Below are 26,129 nucleotides of genomic sequence, written 5' to 3'. Positions count from 1 at the left end.
TATAGGTACAGACTATGATGCAGACTTTGTATATGAAGACAGGAAAACTTACACGTACTAACATAGCTGCCACAAGTATTTAGCAGCCATATGTAAACACTTCCCCTGTCCCTCTGATGGCATAATTTGTTCCAGTCAAGCTACTGATGTGATGGGGGTAGCCCAAGACTTGAGTGACAGGCACAGCCTCACTTTCCATTTGGTCAATAAATTAATTTCAGTAAGTACTTTTACATTTTAGAACAGAAATTGACATAGTGGTAGCATTTGGGGATATGAAAGATTGTTCTTATTTAAAAGGAAAGTCATTCAAAGCTAAATTTTGTGTTAAAAGTAAGTCTGATGAACGCAAACATTGACAACAGAGACTGGACAATGTTAAGTAAAGTGAGTGACAGGTTTGGGCTTGCATAAAATGGATTCCAATCTCCCATCATCCCCTCTGGGTGGCAGACCAATGAGGAGAGCAGATGCACTGATGATGGGGATTTGCCCAGGGGTATAAAAAGTAACACAACCATATTGTCACTTCTGAGCAGTTGGAGCATTCCCAGCCTTGCCTCGGGTGTAGGGATTGCATAGGAAAAAGAGCAAAACTACACAGCTACACTGTGTGGTTTTGTTTTTTTGGGTTTCTTTGAGGCTAAACTGTTCTCACATTGGATTTTCTGACATTTCTGGATAAGGAGATTGTTTCTGAAGAAATACAACTTCTGGGCTTCGCCCCATCAAATCTAGGCACTCTTGTGGATACAAGTAAGTAACTTTAGTTAATTAAACTTTGACCTGTTCCAATGCAGTGTTTGTCAATTAATATTGTGTTATTATCTGTATATAATAATTCCCAAAGAATAACAGGTAACAACTGGTGATTTGCACCTAATTGGGGTCAAGTGTCTCAAAATATATTATGGGAATCATTTCACGTTAAGAACGTTTCATTTTAAATATTGAAATAATTTAGAACTAATGCTTATCATTTTCAAGGTTATTTATATATGGTACAATGATTAGAGAAGCTCCCAGAATAGCCCCTGATAGCATTAGAGTGGTGTCCCAGCTGGGTCGCAATGTCTTTTTAAGGAAATGGGCAGCAGGGCTATCAGTTGCACCTCCAGTTATGTGCCACATGGTGACTGTCAGTCAAGCCTGGTACAGAGTATTTTTAGAGTCTGACATTTCTGTTACATGTCTCATCTGATGTTAACAATTTTGGATAGTTTTCATACAATATGAAAACTATCGATGTGATGAAGGCTATAATTGATTGATATGGCAATGTCTTAGTTAATTGTTGAGCCAATGTATACTTTCTGAACAGTATATACTGTGGCCATTGTTTAATGATTTGTCCTGCCATTGAGATCACAAAAAAGACTATGGAGATTTCTAGAGGTCAAGTATTTCAAAGTTGTACTTTCTGGAGTGATATATATTCAGATGCTTAAGAATAATTGTTATCTGCTAGCTTCATATATGTTCCATTCAATGGAAGGTGTGATTTTGTGTTTCATTAAGGCCTAAGGAATCTACATTAGGAACACTTGCTCTTTCCATAACAAAGACTGACCAGGTGAATCCAGGTGAACGCTATGAGCCCTTATTGATGTCACTTGTTAAATCCACTTCAATCAGTGTATCTAAAGGAGTTAAAGAAGGATTTTTAAGCCTTGAGACAATTGAGACATGGAGTGTGCATGTGTGCCATTCAGAAGGTGAATGGGCAAGACAAACGATTTAAGGGCCTTTGAACGAGGTATGGTAGTTGGTGCCAGGCGCACCGGTTTGAGTGTTTCAAGAACTGCATTGCTGCTGAATTTTTCACGCTCAACAGTTTCCCATGTGTATCAAGAATGGTCCACCCCCCAAAGGACATCCAACTTGACACAACTGTGGGAAGCATTGGAGTCTACATGAAGTCTACATGGACCTTTCGACACCTTGTAGAGTCCATGCCCCTTTGAATTGAGACTGTTCTAAGGGCAAAAGAGGTGCATCTCAATATTAGGAAGGTGTTCCTAATGTAATGTACAGTCAGTGTATATTCAATGTGCGTATGTATCTAAGGATTTAAGTTAATGTGATACAATAGTGCTTAATGGCTCATATGTTTGGTTGAATAATGTATGTCAGTATAATTCTGGATTCTAGGCCTGTACTGGATTGAAAGTACAGGCCTACTGAGTTTAAGCTGTTCTCTCTGTAGGCCTAATGTAAAGCTTTAACCTTACAGTGTTTTGAACAATGGAAATAGTTGGATAAGACACATCACCTTTATAAATTCATGACTGGTTTATTAATACTTGATTACAAAACCTCATGTTGATAGCTTATCCAGCTATTGTTTAAAGATGAATTCATGGATTGTGTTGTAACTGTAATGGCAACGGCAGACATTTTAGGGCTTTAACATACGCCCAGTCAAGGGATATGTTTTGTTTAGCAGCCCTAGTGTAACTGTAGGCCTAATGGCTGACATTTTTAGACTTAAACATCAAGGGACGTCAATGGATATGTCCTGGTCAGTTGGAGTTATAAAGCATCTATTACACATCAAATCAAATCAAATCAAATGTATTTATATAGCCCTTCGTACATCAGCTGATATCTCAAAGTGCTGTACAGAAACCCAACCTAAATCCCCAAACAGCAAGCAATGCAGGTGTAGAAGCACTAATACACACGTATTAGTTACCTTTGGTAACATTTACCTTACCCTAAGTACAGTGTACTTACAGTGTAAAATTGAGTAATTACAGTATTGTTACACTGTACTTACAGGAATACTTATTTTTAAATGTGTAATTTTATTGAACCTTTATTTAACTAGGCAAGCCAGTTAAGAACAAATTCTTATTTACAATGATGGCCTACCCCAGTTGTTACTGTCTTGTCTGTGAGCTGTCACAGGGAGCTGTGGCCCTGGTGTTTGGCTTAACACCCAGACCCCATGGAGCCTCTGATAGCTCAAGTGACAGGACGCAGTAAGCCAGGTGCTGGATATGACACGTCATTAGACTCTCACTGGCAAAAAATAGGCTCTGTGTTCATTTGATGTATGTATTTTTTCTGCAGATGTAAAATATGTCAAATAAAAAAATCATCTTCATTGGTTAGGTGATGTGACACAAGTGACATAAGACTCTCAAAGGATAAAAATAGAGTTCAAATGTAGAATATGATTTGTTTGGAGATTGTGCCATAAAACTATTGTAAAAGATGTAAAAGAAAGGTAGATTATTTTTCATTGGTTTGGTGATGTGACACAAGCAGTGTGAGTTTCCCAGCCAGCAATTGAGCCTGGTCCTAGAATAAAAGGCCCATTCAATGGAGAATCTCCATTGGCAATGCTTTTTAGTTCTGGAATAGGCGTAGTCAGTGTCTGGGAAACCTGCCCTCGGTGGCTAAAATAAACTCAGAGTTTAAATGTGTGGGTATGCTTTGTTTAGGGATTTTACCATACAACTACTGTAAAAGATCAAATCAAAGATTTATGGTGTATGAGATGGTTTGGTGATGTTCTGCTCTGTTGTGTCTCTTAGGGTGCCGTCCACAATGTCTACACAGGCGCCAACATTTACACAGCCTCTGCAAAGCGTTGTGGCACTAGAGGGTAGTGCTGCAACGTTTGAAGCACAAGTTAGTGGTAAGGAGATATTTTATGTTCCTTTTAAACTGTACCTCATAGATAGAGCTGACTGTTCAAACATAGATATAAATATGTTGAATCATTGATGTAAAACCCCATACAGATATAAAGCCTTTGCACAGCAACATTTTATGAGGTGATTACACAAGTAATAAGTACCCAATTATAGGTATAGCAAGCAGTTACAATTCAGAGCAAAGTTGAGAAAAGGCCAGCAATATCACATAGGGCAGGCTTCCCAGACACAGATTAAGCCTAATCCTAGAGTAAAAAGCTTTTGTAATGGAGAATCTCTATTTAAAATGCTTTTTAGTTCTGGATCTAGGCTTATTCTGTGTCTGGGAAGCCTGCCCTATGTGATATTGCTGGCCTTTTCTCAACTTTGCTCTGAATTGTAACTGCTTGCTATGAGTTTAAAATCATCACCAAATTCATCACCATCATCATCAGCTCTGCTGTGCTGACTAGAACGTTGACTTGATTTAAAGGTTCTCCAGTTCCTGAGGTGAGCTGGTTCCGTGATGGCCAGGTTCTTTCCGCTGCCGCTCTGCCCGGCGCACAGATCTCGTTCAGCGATGGCCGCGCTGTTCTGATGATCCCTGCTGTGACAGCCGCACACAGTGGAAGATTTTCTGTCAGAGCCACCAATGGTGCTGGACAAGCCACTAGCACCGCTGAACTTCTTGTTACAGGTGAGAGAACCAGAGTTGATAAAACAGTGGTGTTTGCATTGTTTGAGGTTGTTCTAGCTAGCCAATGCTTTGGCTTGCAGTTTTAGACAGTGTCCTGCATCATACTAAAGAGTCATCATGGCTGCAAGCATAAAGGGCAGCCAAAGATAACATAGTATTCATTAATAAAGTTCTAGAAGCAGCCTCTCCCATTGAAGTGACTGACCACAAGTACTGTAGGCCGCATGCCCCTTCATTAATAGCTACTTCTGTCTTTACTGACTTGCTCAATTAACAGCACTTCATTTCAGTGATGAGAGTGATAGCTGCAGTGGTGTTTACATTTTACACATCCAATAATAAGAATATTGAATTAGGAAACTGCTGTTTGTACCTAAGATGGACAGGTTTTGGAGCTATGTTTCTAAATGGAGCTATGCTTGTTTGCGTGTGATTTTTTCAGTTTACAGATTACATATAACGTTGGATAAAGTTGTTCTTCAGATTTACCTGCTAGCGAGCGCAATCATGATCAATGCACTGTAACTATTCCTAGTGACTAAACTACACCCTCAAGTTAACTTCTTGAGTTGTGCGATCAAAGTGGCACCCAATTTAAATCAATTTCTCATCTTGCCCTCCAGAACCAGCCTGGACTCAGGGGTAGATGTAACATAGTAAATGTGAATCGGAGACACTCAAATTAGTATGATATGTTACGTATGGTATGTATTCATTTGTGGATGTCCATCATCCATTTCGTATATGTTACGAATTACAATTTGTATGATATGTTACAAATTCCTATTTATTCTGACTAACGTTAACTAGGCTAGGGGTTAAGGTTAGGGTTAAGCTTAGGGGTTAACCTGTAGTGACGCCCAGCCCGTGAACGGGACCGTTATCATCATCTGACACTAATTAGCATAACGCAACGGACATAAATCTTCCTAGAAAATATTTGTATTCATGAAAATCACAAGTGAAATATATTGGAACACAGCTTAGCCTTTTGATAATCACCCTGTCATCTCAGATTTTCAAAATATGCTTTACAGCCAACGCTAGCATTTGTGTAAGTTTATCATAGCCTAGCATAGCATTATGCCTTCCTAGCAGCAAGCAAACTTGTCACGGAAATCAGAAAAGCAATCAAATTAAATTGTTTACCTGAACTTCGGATGTTTTCACTCACGAGACTCCCAGGTTGACAGCCAATGTTCATTTTTCCCAAAAGATAGTTTTTGTAGGCAAAATAGTTCCGTTTGTTCTTCACGTTTGGCTGAGAAATCGCCCGGAAATTGCAGTCACCACAACACCGAAAAATATTCCAAATTAGCTCCATAATATCGACAGAAACATGGCAAACGTTGTTTAGAATCCATCCTCAAGGTGTTTTTCTAATATCTATTCGATAATATATCAGTCGGGACAATTCATTTTTCACTCTGACCGATTGGAGTAATGGCTACCTCTGTATTTTACGCGAGAATCTCTCTCGGAGCCACCATGTGACCACTTACGCAATGTGGCTGCCTACGGCTATTCTTCAACATAAATGAGTAAAACTACGTCACAATGCTGTAGACACCTTGGGGAATACGTAGAAAGCGTAAGCTCGTTGATGGTACATTCACAGCTGAATAGGGAGTCATTGGAACGCAGCACTTTCAAAACCTGGGGCACATTTTTCTCAGGCTTTCGCCTTCAACATCAGTTCTGTTATACTCACAGACAATATCTTTACAGTTTTGGAAACGTTAGAGTGTTTTCTATCCAAAGCCGTCAATTATATGCATATTCTAGCATCTTTTCCTGACAAAATGTCCAGTTTAAAACGAGAACGTTTTTTTCCAAAAATGAAAATACTGCCCCCTAACACCAAGAGGTAAAGGGTTAGAGGAAGGGTTACCTAACATGCTAAATGTTGCTAAGTAGCTAAAAATGTGTATGTATAGTTTCAAAGTTGCTAAAATTCTAAAGTTGTCCTTGATGGGATTTGGACACGCAACCTCTGGGTTGCTTGACGTCCACGTTATACGCCCATCCGTTGTTCAGTTTTGGGTTTAAATAACTTCTGTCTTTTGAAACTATACCAAATATAACAAATTGTACTAATATGGGGGTCACAGAACTACTTTTACTATGTTACGTCTAGTCTTTGAGACCAGGCTGCCAGAACTGGCATTCTTAGGATGCTAAACATGGATTGCGTTATAAACAATTAGCCTATTAGCCACATAATATTTGACACAAAGCAAATGCATTTGTAAACACGTTTAAAAGTAAAAATGTCTAGTGCTTCAATTGACCCCGGGCATAACCATCAGACCATTTGGATACAAATCTATATAACGATCCAAAGATCTTCTGTAAAGACCTATTCATGGTATATGAATAGATAGATGTAAGTTTAGATAGATAAGAGTAGATAGATTAAGTTTCATATTTAAAAAGGTCTCAGGGTAGACCGAATGAAAAAATACTTACGTTTGCCCCCGATCTCCCCTAGCCAATGGATCTCAGTGCTGCTCAAGTTGAGTTCACTTCCACCGATTTTCCTTTGATTTATTTTTTGCCATCAAATGTATTTTTCCATTTCCATTTATTATTACAGTGGAGACTGCGCCGCCCAACTTTATTCAGAGACTTCAGAGTTTGACCGTGAGACAAAGAAGCCAAGTGAGACTGGATGTTCGTGTGACAGGAATCCCTACACCTGTGGTAAAGTTCTACAGAGAGGGAGCCGAGATACAGAGCTCCGCTGACTTTCAGATTGTTCAAGAAGGAGACCTTTACAGTTTGTTGATTGCCGAAGCCTTCCCAGAGGATTCTGGAACTTACTCTGTAAATGCTTCAAACAGCAGCGGACGGGCTACCTCCACTGCTGAACTGCTGGTTCAAGGTGAGAAAGTTGATTTGTGATTAGGACTGTCATTAAAATGGTGTTTTGGGCTTTTGGAATCCAACATTGTAACAGCCTTCTCACAGTTAGGCTTTCATAAAAGTGAAGTTACAAGAATTCCTGTTTCAATTATTTATCGAGCATTTCCTTAATGTTTTGTGGACAGAAAATAGCATTTATCTAGCCTAGAGGGCGGCAGGGTAGCCTAGTGGTTAGAGCGTTGGACTAGTAACCGCAAGGTTGCAAGTTCAAACCCCAGAGCTGACAAGGTACAAATCTGTCGTTCTGCCCCTGAACAGGCAGTTAACCCGCTGTTCCTAGGCCGTCATTGAAAATAAGAATTTGTTCTTAACTGACTTGCCTGGTTAAATAAAGGTAAAATAAAAAATAAAGAGGGGACCTAGCCTTCAATGAGCCAGTCTGTCAATGCATTAAAACTGAATGGAAACTGTTATTTAAAAAAAAAAAAGTTTTAAATATTTTTTTAATGGAAACTGTTATAGGCCCAGTGAATTCTATATTGACATGTTGCCTGAACTGAATTTGAACAACAGTTTTGAATTCACAACTTGTCATCATGTTCAATAATTTGGTGGGAAATGCATCTTTATATTTGTTTCTGTTCAGGTGAAGAAGCTGTGCCTGCCAAGAAGACTAAAACCGTCATTTCATCTTCCTCTCAGAGGTCCTCCTCTCAGAGTCGCCAGACCAGAGTTGAGACAAGGGTAAATATACATTAAATATGATCTAAAATAACTTGTGATAACCTAACCCTATAGGGTCACTAAGTAGACTCGACTACAACGCCTTCTGTTTAATGAACACAGCAACGTGTTACATCTCCAACCAAAGCAGAAATGCATTATCATCTATCTATCTATCTATCTATCTATCTATCTATCTATCTATCTATCTATGGGTAACTGCCAAAATAATGGAATCACTGGACTAAATTAGGGATACAAAGTATATTGAAAGCAGGTGCTTCCACACAGCTGTGGGTCCTGAGTTAATTAGGAAATTAACATCCCGTCAGGGTCATGTGTAAAAATGCTGGGCAGGCCATTATTTTAGCTACCATGGCTATGCCCCCCATAGGATGACAATGCCCCCATCCACAGGGTATGAGTGGTCACTGAATGGTTTGATAAGCATGAAAGCTTTGTAAAACATTTGCCATGACCGTCTCAGTGACCAGATCTCAACCCAACTGAACACTTATGGGAGATTTTGGAGCTCCACTTGAGACAGCGTTTTCTACCACCATCAACAAAGGACCAAATGATGGAATTTCACGTGGAAGAATGGAGTTGCGTCCCTCCAAAAGAGTTCCAGACACTTCTAGAATCTATGCCAAGGTGCATTGAAGCTGTTCTGGCTCGTCATGGCCCAGGGCCCTATTAAGACACTTTCTGTTGGTGTTTCCTTTATTTTGGCAATTGGCAGTTGTATCTGTCTGTCTATTGAAGCTATCAGTCAGATAAATACACTTTTATTTCAGTAAAACACTAACCTTTAATGTTGTTGTTTTATTTTCAGAGTATGGAGGCTCATTTTGAATCCTCATCCATGCAAATGCATGTTGAAGGTGGTGGAGTGAGCCATCTAGCACACAAGACCCCACCACGTGTGCCCCCTAAGCCAACCTCAACCTCCAAATCCCCAACACCATCATCTCTTGCAGCCAGAGTTGCAGGGGGACGTCATCAGTCACCATCACCTGTGAGGCATGTCAAGGCGCCCACTCCGGCCCCTGTTAGGTAATTTTTTAAATTTCAATCTTACATTAACAAGGAAGTGTAGAGAGTTCAACAATATTCCACACATATAATACAGACAGATAGTTCACCTCAATCTCCATAGGGAATAAGACCATGTTATTTTATAATACAGAAATGACCAGGTATTTAGGCTCCCTAGAAGTGACCTGGTAAAACAGTAATTACATGATAAACATATTAATGACTTGTCTATTTACACTACAAAACACCATTTGGTACCAGGTAATATACAAATCATGAACATTTTTTACATTGATATTTTCTCTCTCTTTGTTTAACGCAGGTCAGTATCCCCCACTTCTAGACTGTCTGTGTCCCCAATCAGACCAGTCAAATCTCCACTGACCACACGCAAACAGGTAGCCCATGGTCCTGATGTCCTCCCACCATGGAAGCAGGGAGACTTTGTTGAAGGGTCCAGCAGCTATTCCAGCAGCATGACTTCCAGTGCCACCCATGCCCAGGCCTCCATGTCTGCCACCCATGCCCAGGCCTCCATGTCTGCCACCCATGCCCAGGCCTCCATGTCTGCCACCCAGGCCCAGGCCTCCATGTCTGCCACCCAGGCCCAGGCCTCCATGTCTGCCACCCAGGTTCACATGGAGCAGCGCTGGGAGGGCTCTTATGGATTGCAAACGGCTGGGTCCGCTGTATCTGGTGTTGCTGTGAGAGAGGTAAGGAAATTCTTATTTCTTAGGGGCCACTCTCTCAACTCTTTCTGTGGCAGAGCCATCTTGTGGCTGATCACTGAATGTCCATGAGGTGGTAATAGTTTTAAGATTGTGAACTTATTTGGTTAGCTGATTCGCTCTCTTTTTGAGGCCTAAATGAGTTTGAATATTCTGTCCAATGAATGTTTGACTACCTGGATGTATTTTGGGATCTAACATGGCTCGTTAGGATAGGTTGCCTGAATTTAGAAAGGCATGAAAGCTATTTAAGATTGCATCTCTTATCAATAATATGATAATGACCTTTGAAGCTATTATCAATAAAACTTCTGATTGGATCCTAAGTTAACACTACTAATGTATGCTAGGAGGTGCAGCATGAGGTGGACGATAAAAGCATTGCTGTAGCTACTGTGGTAGCAGCTGTGGACCAGGCTCGCAGCCGCAAGTCTGCTGGTTTTACACCAGAGCCGGTGCCGGTGGTGACAGCCAGTGCAGAGACACAGAGCACCTCTAGCACCTCTACTGCTGTGTTAATGTCCACAACAAGGGAACAGGTAGTTCATTATTTAATGAAGTGCAAACCCTGTCGTCCTTCCCTTCACTTCCATTATTTATTTATTTCCCTTTTTTCTGTCATCACACTTCCACTCTTGTAGACCCCCCTCACGCTTAACAATATTATCCCTGGTAAAAATAGACTATTTTCCATTTTAAATTGTTGTCATTTCAGCGTACCCACATATTCAACCTCACAACCATCTGTGATTTTGTCACATTCCCTATGGTTTATTTTTCACATTCCCACGGATGTTGTTGAGCCCCCCCATAGTGTCGATATGTGTTATTCATATTCTCATGATTTATTCACCGAATATATTACTCTCCTTCCCATGGCTATGTTTATCATATAGATCATGCCAGAGTCTATAGCTGTTGAACCAGCTATAGAGATACACACTGATGACACTGTGGTACAGAACAGAGAGATTGGAATCTCTACTGTTACATGTATGATGACAACCGAGGAGCAGGTAGCTTAAAGATGGCGCTTAATGTTTTGTTTACTACTCTGAGCACTCTCCCAAATCACTCACCTATACTGTATGTAAGCACTATTTAAGTTGAAATCACTACACAGGTCCCATTTTCTATATGATATTATCACTATATTTAGGTGCCGATACGATATGTATTGCGATTCTCACTATTCTAAATGTATGCGATTCGACACTTTGATTTCATTGCGATTTGATATTCCAAACATATTGCTCTCTATATGTCTGCTGCAGAGACGAGAAGCATGAGAAAATGAGTTTTGATCATTAATGGAAGTAAAAGTGCTGATAAACATGTTGGCTCACTATTTAAAAAGAACATGGAGAAAAAGCTATAGGATGCCGCTAGCCGACTAGCACTAGCTACCTAGCAAAAAAAATATATAATAATAAAATGATACATATATATATATATTTTTTTACAAATCAAAAAATAATATTGTAACTGCATTGACTTTTGTCTCCATCACTACGATTTAAGAGGAAAATGAGTTCCCAAGTCGATTGAGCAAATATTATTGGTATTTCAATTAGTCAACTGCATGTTCATTTTCACTATTGCACAACCAATTCAACTAAACTAACATGATTCCATGCATTAACGATGACATGTTATTACCAGGTAATGCACACAAAACTTGTTTTGTATCCACGGGTGTGATGTTTTTCCTGTTTGTCATCGTTATGTGAATCTGATTGCTGTCATAGTGACTGCTGCCATGGATGCTATGTATGATATCTATGTGCTGTATATATGACATTGATTGCTTGTTGTCTCAAAGGTTGAGGGTGGGAAAAAAGCAGAGGCAAAGGCTACAGTGGTTGCTGCTGTCGACCTAGCACGTGTTCGGAAGCCTTTGCATGCTGAGGGGGGTCATGCTGAAGAGGAAACCATACAATCTGATTTAAAACAGCAGATGATGATGGCTACCACTGAGCAACAAGTCACAGTGAAAACTGAGGCTGCAACTGTGCCAATGGTGCAAATACCAATAATACCACCACCATCAATTCAAACAACATCTGATGAGCAGAGTATTCATGTTTCCCAGGTTTGCTATCTTTTTAAATATAAAAAGATGCTGCATTTTCTCTGATAGGTTTCTCAGAAGTTCTGCATTGAGTTGACCTTTCCTTACTCTATCACACTTTGTTGGTTACTTTAGATACAAAGAAGTAGAGAAACTACTACCGCCCACATGGAAACTGCCCTCGCACCATCCCCAATTCCACATTTCACAGTTTCAAAAGTTACTGTTCCTAAACCTGACCATAGCTATGAGGTAAGCATAGGACATGTCAGGCAAGCAGTGGGACACACGTTTTAATGCCTCAGTTAAATTGATAAAGTAATAATCAATAATCAATCACATTGCTGGCCTCTCTGGACATACCATAAAAAATCACTCTTAGAAATCAACTATTTAGCTTAGCAAGTATTTCCTAAAGACTAATGCTCACTTAATCCGTATACATCGTCATCCATTCCATTATCTTTTTGAGTCACAGCCTTAATATTGCTAAACAAAGCAGACAATATCATAATAGGTTGTTCTGATTCGTGATGATAATGCTATTCTCCTTGGGTTGGTCAGGTTTCGATAGCAGGTTCTGCTATTGCCACACTGCAGAAAGAGTTATCCTCTACCTCTGCACATGCTGCTCAAAAGATCATCAAGCCAGTCAAGCCTCCATCTCCTAGTCTCCACCGTAAGGTTGTGGACGTGATGCCAGCGCCAACCAAGTCTCCGTTTAAGGATCTCTCCGAGAGATATAAGACTCATTTCGACACTCAGTTACAGACTCAGATAGGCGCTACGTTTACAGGGGAAACGGAGCAAATGTATAAGGATTTGGAAACAAAGGTTTGTAGTCCAGAGTGTTGTGCCCTCTAAAATAACATTGTGTGGAGTCTCACCTCACTGAGTGGTATTAGCACACCTTCTCTTCACCATAACGCCGAAGCCTCTCCACGTTATCTTTGTTTCAGCACCCATCTGCATCACAAAGAAAGCCCACCTTGCTATCCTCTTCCTCTTTTCTTCTTCCCTTCTTCATATATCTGTTCCCAGCCTGTGTCACAACCCGTCTTTGTCTTTTCAGGATTCACTCTTATCTTGCTTCCATTTTATTCATCTTTCACTACTCCCAAAGTCAAGTTCAGAAACTGTACTGTATGTCCCTTTTTGTGACCTATATGCATTTTCCATAGATCGTTGAGACTGCAGCAGTCCCAGCCCCTGCAGAAGAGCCAGTTGTGCCACCTACTCTTGTAGCTGTAAGTATTTCTCTTGTGGATGTATGTCAGGTCATATAAGTTATTGTTGTCTATTCAGGCGTCCTTTCCATCCATCTTTTTCTAAATGTCAACATGTCAGTAAAACTATTGTATTTTGTTTTCAGGGCTTAAAGAACCTGACTGTGACTGAGGGTGAGTCTGTGACTCTAGAATGCCAGATCTCTGGTCAACCTGCCCCTGGCATCATGTGGTTCAGGGAGGACTACAGAATTGAAAGCTCCATTGACTTCCAGATCACTTATGAGAGTAAATGTGCCCGTCTGGTCATCCGCGAGGCTTTCGCAGAAGACAGCGGTCGCTTCACTTGCACTGCTACTAGCAATGCTGGAACTATCAGCACATCCTGCTACCTGCTTGTCAAAGGTAAACAGACAGTTTAGTTTTGAACATTTCTGTCTACAAAACTATGTACTGTTGAGGTGTAATACTGTACTGCCGAATGATTTATTGGTTTATGAATGTGCTAATGCTTGTATACATTTCTTCCTTCTAGTAACCGAGGAGATTGAGACCCGGGAAGAGATGACACAACAAGGCACTGTCACTGTATTTGACCTTACTACTCAAGAGAAACTGTGAGTGCTAACTATTTTATACCACTACATTTGGAATCTCTTGACATGTACAGTTATGAGTCATGCCATTTATTGACAAGGTAACAGAATGATTCTTTGACACTTATCAGACATTATGAAACCATTCGCCAGCAAGTCATGCTGAATCTTCCCTGATTGAGTTTTGCGAATGTGGATGAAGAAATTGGACTTGTTTGATATTACATTTACCCTAATTTATGTATATTTCTAATGCCCTTCAAACAGTTTTACTACTGAAGCAAAGGAGGAGACCATGTCGGAGGTGAGCTCTGCCATTGCCACCGCAGGTTCACCAGTGGATACTGCAGATGCCGTCGCTCCCTTCTTTGTCAAGAGTCCAACTGTACAGAAGTTGGTGGAGGGCGGACGTGTTGTCTTTGAGTGCCAGATCGGAGGCAGCCCCAAGCCACACATGTTCTGGAAGAAGAGTGGAGTGCCCCTTACTACAGGATACAGGTAGCCTACTTGTGATATATTTTCAATTCATCTCTATTTTGCATTTGTAAGACTGTGTTGATCATTCATTGTAATGTTTAAAATGTAACTTATTCACCCATTAGATATAAAGTCCACTACGATAAGGAGAGTGGAGTGTGTAAATTGGAGATCTCCATGACATTTGCTGATGATGCTGGAGAGTACTCCGTCTTTGCCAGGAACCCGCTTGGAGAAGCCTCTGCCTCAGCTGGACTGCTGGAGGAAGGTCAGTTGCTTTAATCAAAATGTTGTTTAATCTCATGGACTACAAACTATGCTCAGTTAGCGTTGCTTCCTAAATGGCACCCTATTCCCTACATACAGTAGTGCACTACTTTTGTCCAGAGCCCTATGGCCTTTGGTTGAAAGTAGTGCACTATGTAGGGAATAGGTTGCCATTTGGGACAATCCTTGGCTTTATTTGGGTCCGTGAAATCAGACCATAATGTCTTAACTTTTGTTTACACATTGTATATTTTGTTTACAGGGGAATATGAAGAATACATGAAGAAACATGAAATGACATATAAGAGTGAAGTAATTACAACGGTGCAGATGGATGTACCCCCTGTTGTTGTGAGCGAATATGACGACGACCAGATGTATAGGCAGAGGAGAATGACACAGCAAGCACAAACGCAAAGCTTTGTTTCAACACAGGTATGTGGACGAAAAGAAACACGTTACTTATACAATGCAGAACTTATTTTGCTGATACCTGTTTTATTGAGGAAGGTTTTATTGGCTGTGATATGTGGTTGTTTAATTCGCTCTGGATAAGAACATCTACTAAATGACTCAAATGTAAATGTAGTTATTGTGATGTTATGACATTTGATTTGTTCTCAGCCACCTGTTATGAAACAAGACAACAGCATGCTTTATTCCAATGTGTTTTTTTGTACAGGAACTCCAGATTTCTTCCTTTGAGGAGAGGATTATCCACGAGATTGAGATCCGCATCCTGCAAATTACCTACCAACAGATTGTGACTGAGGATCGGGAAGAGATGGTGACTTGTGCAGATCGTGAGGCTTTACAGTCAGCCTTTGCAACTCCAGTTAAAAACTACAGGATCATAGAAGGAATGGGTGTTACTTTCCACTGCAAAATGGCAGGAACTCCACTGCCCAAGGTAGTAAAGAAACCATGCATTTGTATTTTGCATTGAGTTGAATGTAACATGTAGTATATATTCATCAAACGTTTCTTGTATTTCAAAAGATTGCGTGGTACAAAGATGGAAAGCGTATCCATCATGGTGGCCGTTACCAGATGGAGAGTCTTCATGATGGTCGAGCCAGCCTGCGTCTTCCTGTGGTGCTGCCAGAGGATGAGGGTGTTTACACAGCATTAGCCAGCAACATGAAGGGCAACTCTGTGAGCTCAGGGAAACTGTATGTGGAGCCCACTGCCATTGCAGGAGCTCAGCGTTACACGCCTGAACCTCAGGCAATGCAGAGAATTAGGTGAGATTTTTATTACCAAATGTAACAGGGTTATTACCAGATTTGAATGTATATTTGTTTAACATAGCCATCATAAAAACTTCCCACGTATCACTGAATTTGGTATTTATTTGCTCAGGTCCCAGTCCCCAAGATCTCTGAGTCGCTCTCCCGGACGCTCTACTAGTCGCTCTCCTGCCCGCTCTCCTGGTCGCAGGCTTGATGACACTGATGAGAGTCAGCTGGAGAGACTGTACAAGCCTGTGTTTGTCTTGAAGCCACAGTCATTCAAGTGCGCTGAAGGGCAGACTGCCAGATTTGACCTGAAAGTAGTTGGTAGACCCATGCCTGACACTTTCTGGTTCCACAATGGTAAGTGATGTGAAAACATGTTCTCTTCTCTCAACTAGTTTTATGAAAATCACACATTTATTCCTCTATTTGTGTTCTTCTTTTCAGGGCAACAAGTTGTCAATGATTACACCCACAAGATAGTGGTGAAGGAAGATGGAACTCAGTCACTGATTGTGGTTCCAGCCATGCCCCATGACTCTGGAGAATGGACGGTCGTTGCTCAAAACAGAGCTGGGAAAAGCTCTGTGTCCATGACACTTACAGTTGATGGTAAGATCTTTGTCTTCTATATCATTCCTCATTTGAAGCTCAAATGAATTGTCACTTTGTATCGATACGTCATATACCATTGTTGACTGATAGCATTGTCCTTGTATATGTTTCTCCATTTACAGCCAAAGAAAATTTGATCAGACCCCAGTTTATTGAGAAGCTGAGGAATGTCAGTGTCAAGAAAGGCACTCTGGTTGAGTTGGCGGTCAAAGCCATCGGAAACCCCCTGCCTGACATTGTATGGCTGAAAAACAGCGACATCATCTCCCCACAGAAGCACCCAAATATCAAGTATGTGTTTTGCCCCACCTTCTATCTCAATGTGCACATGCCTATGATATACATCAAGTGCACCAAATACTCTTGCAGTCGTTAAGATATGTATATTTGTTACTATCTTTATTTCACATGGTTGTACTTAATGCTGATTTACTAACGACAATGTCTGTTGTAGGATCGAGGGCATCAAGGGAGAAGCCAAATTCCACATCCCACAGTCAGTGAGCTCTGATAGTGCCTGGTACACAGCCACAGCCATTAACAAAGCTGGAAGAGATACCACTCGCTGCAGGGTCAACATTGAGGTAGATGCTGCTGAACCTGCGCCAGAGAGGAGACTCATTATCACCAAAGGAACCTACAAGGCCAAGGACATAGCAGCTCCAGAGTTGGAACCCTTGCATCTCCGTTATGGTCAAGAGCAGTGGGAGGAGGATGACCTATATGACAAGGACAAGCAGCAGAAACCACAGTTCAAGAAGAAACTGACTTCTGTCAGGTTGAAGCGTTTTGGCCCAGTCCATTTTGAATGCAGACTGACCCCAATTGGTGATCCCACTATGGTGGTTGAGTGGTTGCATGATGGCAAACCCCTGGCAGCTGCTAACAGATTGCGCATGGTTAATGAATTTGGCTACTGTAGTCTTGACTTTGAAGTTGCCTATGCCAGAGATAGTGGTGTCATCACCTGCAGAGCCACTAACAAGTTTGGAGTTGATCAGACCTCAGCTACACTGATTGTAAAGGATGAGAAGAGCCTTGTTGAGGAGACACAGTTACCTGAGGGCAGGAGGGAAATACACAGAATTGATGAGATGGAGCGCATGGCTCACGAGGGAGGGCCTTCTGGAGTCACTGGGGATGAGTATTCAGAGAAGTCAAAGCCTGAAATTGTCCTTCTTCCTGAACCAGCAAGAGTGCTGGAAGGTGACATTGCAAGATTCCGTTGCAGAGTTATTGGCTATCCTACGCCTAAGGTTAACTGGTACCTCAACGGACAGCTCATTCGCAAGAGCAAGAGAATGAGGCTTCGCTATGATGGCATTTACTATCTTGAGATTATAGATATCAAGTCATACGATGCAGGAGATGTGAAAGTGGTAGCAGAGAACCCAGAGGGCACAGCTGAGCATCTGGTGAAGCTCGAGATCACACAGAGAGAGGACTTCAGATCCATCCTCCGTCGCGTCCCTGAACCAAAGGCACATGACACTACTGAACATGGGAGAGTTAGCTTTGAAGTTGTGAAGGTTGACAGACCAGCTGATGCTCAGCCAAAGGAAGTTGTCAAACTGAGGAAGACTGAAAGAGTCATCCATGAGAAGTCCACAGAGGAGACAGATGAGTTGAAGAGCAAATTTAAGCGCAGGACAGAGGAAGGTTATTATGAAGCCATCACTGCTGTGGAGCTCAAGTCCAAAAGGAAGGATGAGTCCTATGAGGATATGCTTAGGAAGAGGAAGGAAGAACTGCTTCATCACATGAAAGAGTTGACTGAGGCTGAGAAGAAGAAAGAGATGGAGGAGGGTCAACTCACCATACCCACAATCAAACCAGAGAGAATACAGCTCTCTCCCAGCATGGAAGCTCCAAAGATCTTGGAACGCATTGCTAGCCAGACCGTGTCTCAGACCGAGGAAGTTCGCTTCAGAGTCAGAGTTGTTGGCAAACCAGAACCTGAGTGCCAGTGGTTCAAGAATGGAATTCTGCTGGAGAAGACCGATCGAATTTACTGGTATTGGCCTGAAGACCACGTGTGTGAATTAGTGGTCAGAGATGTCACAGCAGAAGACTCTGCTAGCATCATGGTCAAAGCCATGAACATTGCTGGAGAGACATCAAGCCATGCATTCCTGCTGGTACAAGGTAAATGATCTATTTATGATCTATTTCAATGCTTGTATTCTACAAATAGTTAAAGGTCTAATGCAGCCGTTTTTATCTCAATATATAATAATTTTTGGTTGACAATTAAGTACCTTACTGTGCTTTGTTTTCAATTTCAACAAGAACTTTGCTAGGACAGTCTTGGAGTGTCTGAGTAGGGAGGGGAAAAATGAAAACAAGTTGTTAATTGTAGAGGTTTTGAACTCTTCTTGGTCTATTATCTAATTTATCGCCTGGTGATGTCACCAGGTGCCATCCCACCAAAACAGGCTGAAATTTCAGGCAGTCTTTTCTAACAGCTCTTAAACTGAAAGGGCATTATCATTTTCACAATTTCACAGTATTATTCCAACCTCATATTGTGGAAATACAGTGCATTTGGGAAAGTATTCAGACCCTTGACTTTTTCCACATTTTGTTACATTACAGCCTTAGTCTAAAATTGATTAAATTCTTTGTTTTCCTCTTCAATCTACAAACAATACCCCATAATGACAAAGCAAAAACAGGTTTTTAGACATTTTTGCAAATGTATTAAAACCAAAAAATGTAAATATTACATGTACATAACTATTCAGACCCTTTACTCAGTACTTTGTTGAAGCACCTTTGGCAGCGATTACAGCCTCAAGTCTTCTTGGGTATGACGCTACAAGCTTGGCACACCTGTATTTGGGGAGTTTCTCCCATTCTTCTCTGCAGATTCTCTCAAGTTCTGTCAGGTTGGATGGGGAGTGTCGCTGCACAGCTATTTTCAGGTCTTTCCAGAGATGTTTGATCGGGTTCAAGTCCGGGCTATGGCTGGGCCACTCAAGGACATTCAAAGACTTGTCCCAAAGCCATTTCCGTCGTTGTCTTAGCCGTGTGCTTAGGGTCATTGCCCTGTTAGAAGGTGAACCTTCGCCCCAGTCTGAGGTCCTGAGAGCTCTGGAGCAGGTTTTCATCAAGGAGCTCTTTGTACTTTGCCCCATTCACCTTTCCCTTGATCCTGGCTAGTCTCCCAGTCCCTGCCGCTGAAAAACAACCCCACAGCATGATGCTACCACCACCATGCTTCACCATAGGGATGGTGCCAGGTTTCCTCCAGATGTGTCACTTGGCATTCAGGCCAAAGAGTTCAATCTTGGTTTTCTCAGACCCAGAGAATCTAGTTTCTTGTGGTCTGAGTCCTTTAGGTGCCTTTTGGCAAATTCCAAGCGGTCTGTCATGTGCCTTTTTACTGCAGAGTGGCTTCCGTCTCTCCACTCTACCATAAAGACCTGATTGGTGGAGTGCTGCAGAGATGGTTGTCCTTCTGGAAGGTTCTACCATCTCCACAGAGGAACTCTGCCAGAGCTCCAGAGGTCCTCTGTGGAGATGGTAGAATCTTCCAGAAGGACAACAATCTCTGCAGCACTCCACCAATCAGGCCTTTATGGTAGAGTGGACAGACGGAAGCCACTCCGCAGTAAACCAAGGCCCTTCTCCCCCGATTGCTCAGTTAAGCCGGGTGGCCAGCTTTAGAAAGAGTCTTGGTGGTTCCAAACTTATTCCATTTGTAAGAAATGTTTGGTATCCTTCCCCAGATCTGTGCCTCGACACAATTCTGTCTTGGAGCTCTACAGATAATTCATTCGACCTCATGGCTTGGTTTTTGCTCTGACATTCGTTGTCAACTGTGGGACCTTACAGTGCCTTGTGAAAGTATTCGCCCCCCTTGCTACATTTCAGGCTTCAAACATAAAGATATAAAACTGTATTTTTTGTGAAGAATCAACAACAAGTGGGACACAATCATGAAGTGGAACGACATTTATTGGATATTTCAAACTTTTTTAACAAATCAAAAACTGAAAAATTGGGCGTGCAAAATTATTCAGCCCCTTTACTTTCAGTGCAGCAAACTCTCTCGCAAGGCACTGTATATCGACAGGTGTCATGTCCAAATCATGTCCAATCAATTGAATTTACCACTGGTAATCAAGTTGTAGAAACATCTCAAGGATGATCAATGGAAACAGGATGCACTTGAGCTCAATTTCGAGTCTCATATCAAAGGGTCTGAATACTTACGTATATAAGGTATTTGTGTTTTTTATTTTTAATATATTTGCAAACATTTCTAAAAACCTTTTTCGCTTTGTCATTATGGAGTACTTTGTTTAGATTGATGAGGATTTAAAATATATATATATATTAGAATAAAGCTGTAGCGTAACAAAATGTCTAAAAAGTCAAGGGGTCAGAATACTTTCCGAATGCACTGCATATATAAAACATGTGAAAATCAAGTTTTTGGCAGCACTGGGCCTTGTATGCAATTTTACATTGAGAACTGTAGAGAACTGTTGTATGTCCACATTGAAAAAGCATAATAAATATGTGTATTCCCCTTGTTTTACTTTAGCCATTACAGTTAATAGCTTTACTCAACAACTAGAGGATGTGGAAGCGAAAGAGAAGGACACCATGGCGACCTTTGAGTGTGAAACAAATGAGCCTTTCGTTAAAGTCAAATGGATGAAGAACAATTCTGAGATTTTCTCTGGAGACAAATACAGGATGCACTCAGACAGAAAGGTTCATTTCCTTTCTGTACTGATCATCAACATGAAGGACGATGCAGACTACAGTTGTGTTGTTGTTGAAGATGACCACATCAGGACCACTGCCAGACTCAATGTGGAAGGTTGGCAGTTTTTCTTACTATTTTACTATATCCCTGACAATTATTTTCAACTGTGAAAATAGTGAATTTGGAATACAAACAGTAACTCTGAAACAGTTATACTTAACAATGTCTCATTGTGCAGGTGCTTCACTGTCAATTGTGAAGAGGCTGGAGAACATTGAAGTGCCTGAGACCTACTCTGGGGAGTTTGAGGTTGAATTATCTCGAGAAGATGCTGAAGGTACATGGTATTTCAATGACAAGGAAATCACTCCCAGCAGCAAATATGTTACCTCCTCCCGCCGTGGACGCCATACCTTGTCTGTCAAAGACATCAAGAAAGAAGATCAGGGAAAATATACTTTCAAAATTGCTGATATGCAGACCAGTGCCTCCCTGAAGATGAAACGTGAGTTGTGACTGGTATTGGTGTTGTTAGCTTGCTTCCAATCCATTTCAAGACAACTATTACTGTTGAAAAAGTGGGATGAACTGCACAATAATATCAATGTATTTTCCTTCAGTGCGCCCTGTGACACTGATGCAACCCCTCACTGACCTGACAATCTGCGAGGGTGACATCGCTCAATTAGAAGTGCGATTCTCTCAGGAAAACGTTGAGGGAACATGGATGAAGAATGGCCAAGCAATCTCCGCCACAGATCGCATCCACATCGTTATCGACAAACAGGTCCACAAGCTGCTTGTTGAAAACGTGAGCAGAGACGATGCTGCAACATACTCCTTTGTTGTCCCAGCTCAGGATATCTCCACCTCTGGGAAGTTGAACATTCAAAGTAAGTCACCTTTATCAGTCTGACTATATTCATATTGGTATAGTTCTATTGTGAATCATCAGTTGTTTAAAAAAAAAATGTCTCTGTGTTTTACAGCGATTGATATTTTGAGCCCACTCACTGATATTACCGCAGTTGAGGGCACCAAGGCTGTTATGGAGGCTAAAATCTCTGCTGCTGATGTTACCTCTGTGAAATGGTACCACAATGACAAACTTGTGATGCCCAGTGAGAGAATCCAGATGCTTGCAAAGGGATCCAAACAGCGCCTGGTATTCCACAGGACCTTTGCCTCTGATGAAGGAACCTACAAGCTATGTGTTGGCAAAGCTGACTCTAGCTGTAAAATGACTATTGAAAGTAAGTTTTTTTTAACGATTGTGTTAGATGTTGATTCAAACTACATTGATACAGACCCTATTCAACATATTTTGTTATTTTACAGAAATTCACATCACCAAGCATATGGAGGATCAAGTTTGCACAGAGACCCAGAATATAACATTTAAAGTTGAGGTTTCCCACCCTGGCATTGCCGCTGTGTGGACCTTCAAGAAACAACCACTCAAAGCTGGTCCAAAGCATAAGATTGAGGCCAAGGGCAAAAATTACAGCCTGAGTGTCATTAATACCATGAAGGATGAAGAGGGAGAATACGCATTCGCTGCTGGGGAACAGACATCCAGCGCAAAGCTTACTGTGTCAGGTATGTTTAACATCTTCAACTCCTTCAGAAAAAAATGTAGATTTCATGAATTGATAGACATTTTCACTAACCTGACTCGAAGGTGTTTGCTGAGTAAAATCGGATTGGTTTCTTATTGGTTCCTTATTTTCCTCATATACCATATTAAAGCTGTGTCTCCACCATCCAGTACCCTTTCACTACCCTTTTTTTTTTTTACCAATAATCTAAAGTAAAACATATCTCCATGTTCCCAGGTGGTGCCATAAACAGACCACTCCAGGACGTGACTGTGGCTGAGTCTCAGACAGCTGAGCTGGAGTGTGAGGTGGCCAACCCAACTGCTGAGGGCAAGTGGCTCAAGGATGGACAACCCGTGAACTTCAGTGACAATGTCAACCATATGAACAATGGAGCTGTCAGACGTCTTGTTATTACCATAACCAGACCCAATGACATCGGTGAATACACTTACCAGGTCGCAAACTCCAAGACAACAGCCAACCTGAGAGTTGAGGGTGGGTGTTAAATCCTGAGTGGAAATTGTTGTTTATTTTAAACTGGTGTTAGCATTAATAAATGCATATTATGTGATTGTTATATGACTGCTGAAATGTCATGTTTATGTTTGATTTCATAGCTGTGAAAGTCAAGAAGACACTGAAGAACCAAACTGTTACTGAGACACAGGAGGCAGAGTTCAGTCTGGAGCTCACCCACAAGAATGTGAAGGGCTCACAATGGATTAAGAATGGTGTAGAGATCAACCCAAGTGAGAAATATGAAATCACAACTGATGGCCTGGTCCACACCTTGAAGATCAAGAACTGTGACACACGCGATGAATCAGTTTATGGATTCAAACTTGGGAAACTATCTGCTAATGCTAGATTGAACGTTGAGAGTAAGTGCATATTTTAACTTTCACAAATCGATTTATGCGATCAAGTATACAAATGTATGTATACTTGAAATGTTTCTACTTACCCTTTGAGGTTTTTGACTCTCATCAATCTCTTTTTCAGCAATCAAGATTGTGAAGAAGCCTAAAGATGTGACATCACTATTGGATGCCACTGCCTCTTTTGAGCTGAGTCTGTCCCATGATGACATCCCTATCAAATGGATGTTCAATAACAAGGAGCTTAAACCAAGTGAAAACGTCAAAATAGTGTCTGAGAGAAAAGCTCACAAGCTGACCATCCAGAATGTGAAGACTGGCGACCATGGAGAGTACACAGCTGTAGTTGGAAACCTGCAATGCAGCGCATCTTTATATGTTGAAGGTCGGTATGGAGTTTGACCAATAGACTAGAGTACTGGATACATGACTGCTGAATACTTAGTTGATACCTTTTACTTAAATTAAGATTGTATGTGATTCTTCCAGCTCTGCGTGTCACAAAACCCATCAAGAACATTGAAGTCCCAGAGACCCATGTGGCCACTTTTGAATGTGAAGTTTCACACTTCAATGTCCCGTCCACTTGGCTGAAAAATGGAGTGGAGATAGAAATGAGTGAAAAGTTCAGGATTGTGGTGCAGGGCAAGCTTCACCAGCTCAAGATCATGAACACTAGCAGAGAAGATTCTGCAGAATACACGTTTGTCTGTGGAAATGACAGAGTGTCCGCCACTTTGACCGTCAATGGTAAGTTTACTCTTCATTATCAATGAAGTAATCCCTAGTCATATTATTGTCAGAATGTATCGTAACATTTTCCTTTTTTTTACCTTAGCCATTTTGATCACCAACATGCTGAAAGACCTCAATGCACAGGAGAAAGACACCATCACATTTGAAGTGAATGTCAACTATGAGGGCATCACCTACAAGTGGCTCAAGAATGGTGTTGAGATTCCCTCCACAGACAGATGCCAGAGCCGCACCAAACAGCTAACTCACTCGCTCACCATCCGAAATGTTCATTTTGGTGATAGTGCAGAGTACAAGTTTGTGGCTGGTTCTGCTGCGTCAGCAGCAAAGCTTTATGTTGATGGTATGTTCTTCTTTTTCTTCCATTTTCCAAAAAAAGGTTTTCCTGTATATTTCACAATCTAAGGTCTTGTTTCTGTGCTTTGTGTTTGTGTTTTAGCTCGCGTTATTGAATTCACCAAGCATATCAAAGATATCAAGATTACAGAGAAGAAGAGGGCCACTTTTGAATGTGAGATCTCTGAGCCTAATGTTCAGGTGATGTGGATGAAAGATGGACAAGAGCTGGACATTTCCGAAAGGTACATCTTATTACCAGTAATATTAGACCTGGTGAAGATACTAATGGGTATCATAATAAACTAATCTTACCTATTCATCTGTGTCTAACTGTTATTTCTAAATGCCTTGACAGATACACCGTATCCACTGAGAAATTCCTGCACCGTCTAATGATCCAGTCAGTCCGCATGTCTGATGCCGGAGAATATTCTGTCGTCGCTGGTGCAAGCGTGTCAAAGGCTTATCTCACCGTGGAGGGCAAAGATGTCCGCATTACAGAGCCTGCTGAGAAGAAAATGACGGTGAATATGAATTTGATACATTTTTATTTACAGAAAAAACACTTTTAATGATCATTTAAAAAATGATTAATATCATGATTCATTTCTAGGTTGTTGAGAAACAAAGAACGACGTTTGAGTTTGAAGTCAATGAGGATGACATTGAAGGTCGCTGGCTGAGGAACGGTGTTGAGCTCCAGTTTTCCGTTGAGCAGAGGTTTAGTTATGTTTGCATTAGAAAGCTCCATCGTCTGACCATCACTGAGACCTACAGAAGTGATGCAGGAGAATACACCTTCATCGCTGGCAGGAACAGGACCGTTGTGACACTTCATGTCAACAGTAAGTCAAACTTCATGGTATTGGTTTTATAGGAAAATATATTTAATTGCCCTACAGTATATCTGTGTAATAGTTACAGTAATAACTGCAGTTACATGTCCTTGCCTGTAGAGGGCATTACATTGCCCTCCTACGAGAGTAGAAGCATAGTAGGTATGGACTATACTGATAAGAGGATACAGTATGTCATTTTTTAATAGCTGGATTCAAAGTGATGACGACAATGGTTGTTCCTCAGTGTTGCATCTTTCTTCATCACCTTTCTTATTTCATTTTTCTTTTCATTTAGTCCCTGAGCCACCTCAGATCATTAACCACATGCAGCCCCTGTCTGTGGAGGCCGGCAAACCTGCTCGCTTCTCTGTGGAAGTGACTGGCGTCCCCCAGCCCCAGGTGTTCTGGTACAAGAACTCCCAGGCTCTCTCCCCAGGCTTCAAGTGCAAGTTTCTGTGTGATGGGAATGAGCACTGTCTGCTACTCATTGAAGTGTTCCCAGAGGATGCAGCGGTCTACAACTGTGAGGCCAAGAATGAAGGTGGTGTTGCCACCAGTTCAGCTGCACTGAATGTCGAAGGTAACCATTACATTTTTGTGTGATAATAATGCCAAGTCAACAGAAATTATGACATAACAGAAGAACAATTGTTGTCAAAAACTAGTTGTAAAAGTACACCATTCTTACAAATTTTATGCATTCCGTATATAATTATTTTACTGGATCAACCTTTTTATAGAGTGTTAAGATGACCATGATGTTTTTGTTAAGTCGCCGAAGATATTACCTCACAAATAAAGAACTGAAATGGTT

General features: G+C 41.2%; 1 protein-coding gene across 1 annotated transcript in view; it reads left to right on the top strand.

The window, feature by feature from the left end:
• Positions 1-549: 549 nt before the first annotated feature.
• LOC115116424 (titin-like) overlaps positions 550-26,129 on the top strand; it is a 131,097-nt gene continuing 105,517 nt past the window's right edge. The window contains 37 exon segments of the mRNA XM_065005707.1: positions 550-756; positions 3,543-3,646; positions 4,138-4,341; positions 6,938-7,225; positions 7,853-7,950; positions 8,765-8,985; positions 9,290-9,680; positions 10,046-10,234; positions 11,518-11,787; positions 11,902-12,018; positions 12,331-12,600; positions 12,948-13,013; positions 13,139-13,397; positions 13,528-13,609; positions 13,856-14,086; positions 14,191-14,333; positions 14,595-14,767; positions 15,015-15,242; positions 15,332-15,576; positions 15,695-15,927; positions 16,015-16,179; positions 16,305-16,473; positions 16,637-18,327; positions 20,735-21,016; positions 21,141-21,407; positions 21,523-21,795; positions 21,892-22,155; positions 22,241-22,501; positions 22,738-22,998; positions 23,121-23,384; positions 23,506-23,766; positions 23,871-24,131; positions 24,220-24,480; positions 24,577-24,718; positions 24,832-25,000; positions 25,090-25,321; positions 25,611-25,895. Of these exon segments, the coding sequence (XP_064861779.1) occupies positions 3,556-3,646; positions 4,138-4,341; positions 6,938-7,225; positions 7,853-7,950; positions 8,765-8,985; positions 9,290-9,680; positions 10,046-10,234; positions 11,518-11,787; positions 11,902-12,018; positions 12,331-12,600; positions 12,948-13,013; positions 13,139-13,397; positions 13,528-13,609; positions 13,856-14,086; positions 14,191-14,333; positions 14,595-14,767; positions 15,015-15,242; positions 15,332-15,576; positions 15,695-15,927; positions 16,015-16,179; positions 16,305-16,473; positions 16,637-18,327; positions 20,735-21,016; positions 21,141-21,407; positions 21,523-21,795; positions 21,892-22,155; positions 22,241-22,501; positions 22,738-22,998; positions 23,121-23,384; positions 23,506-23,766; positions 23,871-24,131; positions 24,220-24,480; positions 24,577-24,718; positions 24,832-25,000; positions 25,090-25,321; positions 25,611-25,895 (9,307 nt within the window). The 5' untranslated portion in view covers positions 550-756; positions 3,543-3,555.

This window comes from Oncorhynchus nerka, linkage group LG3 (genome assembly GCF_034236695.1).
Source record: "Oncorhynchus nerka isolate Pitt River linkage group LG3, Oner_Uvic_2.0, whole genome shotgun sequence".
Classification (NCBI taxonomy): Eukaryota; Metazoa; Chordata; class Actinopteri; order Salmoniformes; family Salmonidae; genus Oncorhynchus; species Oncorhynchus nerka.
Note: the sequence above shows the minus strand (reverse complement) of the source record. Positions and strands in the feature narration are given on the sequence as shown.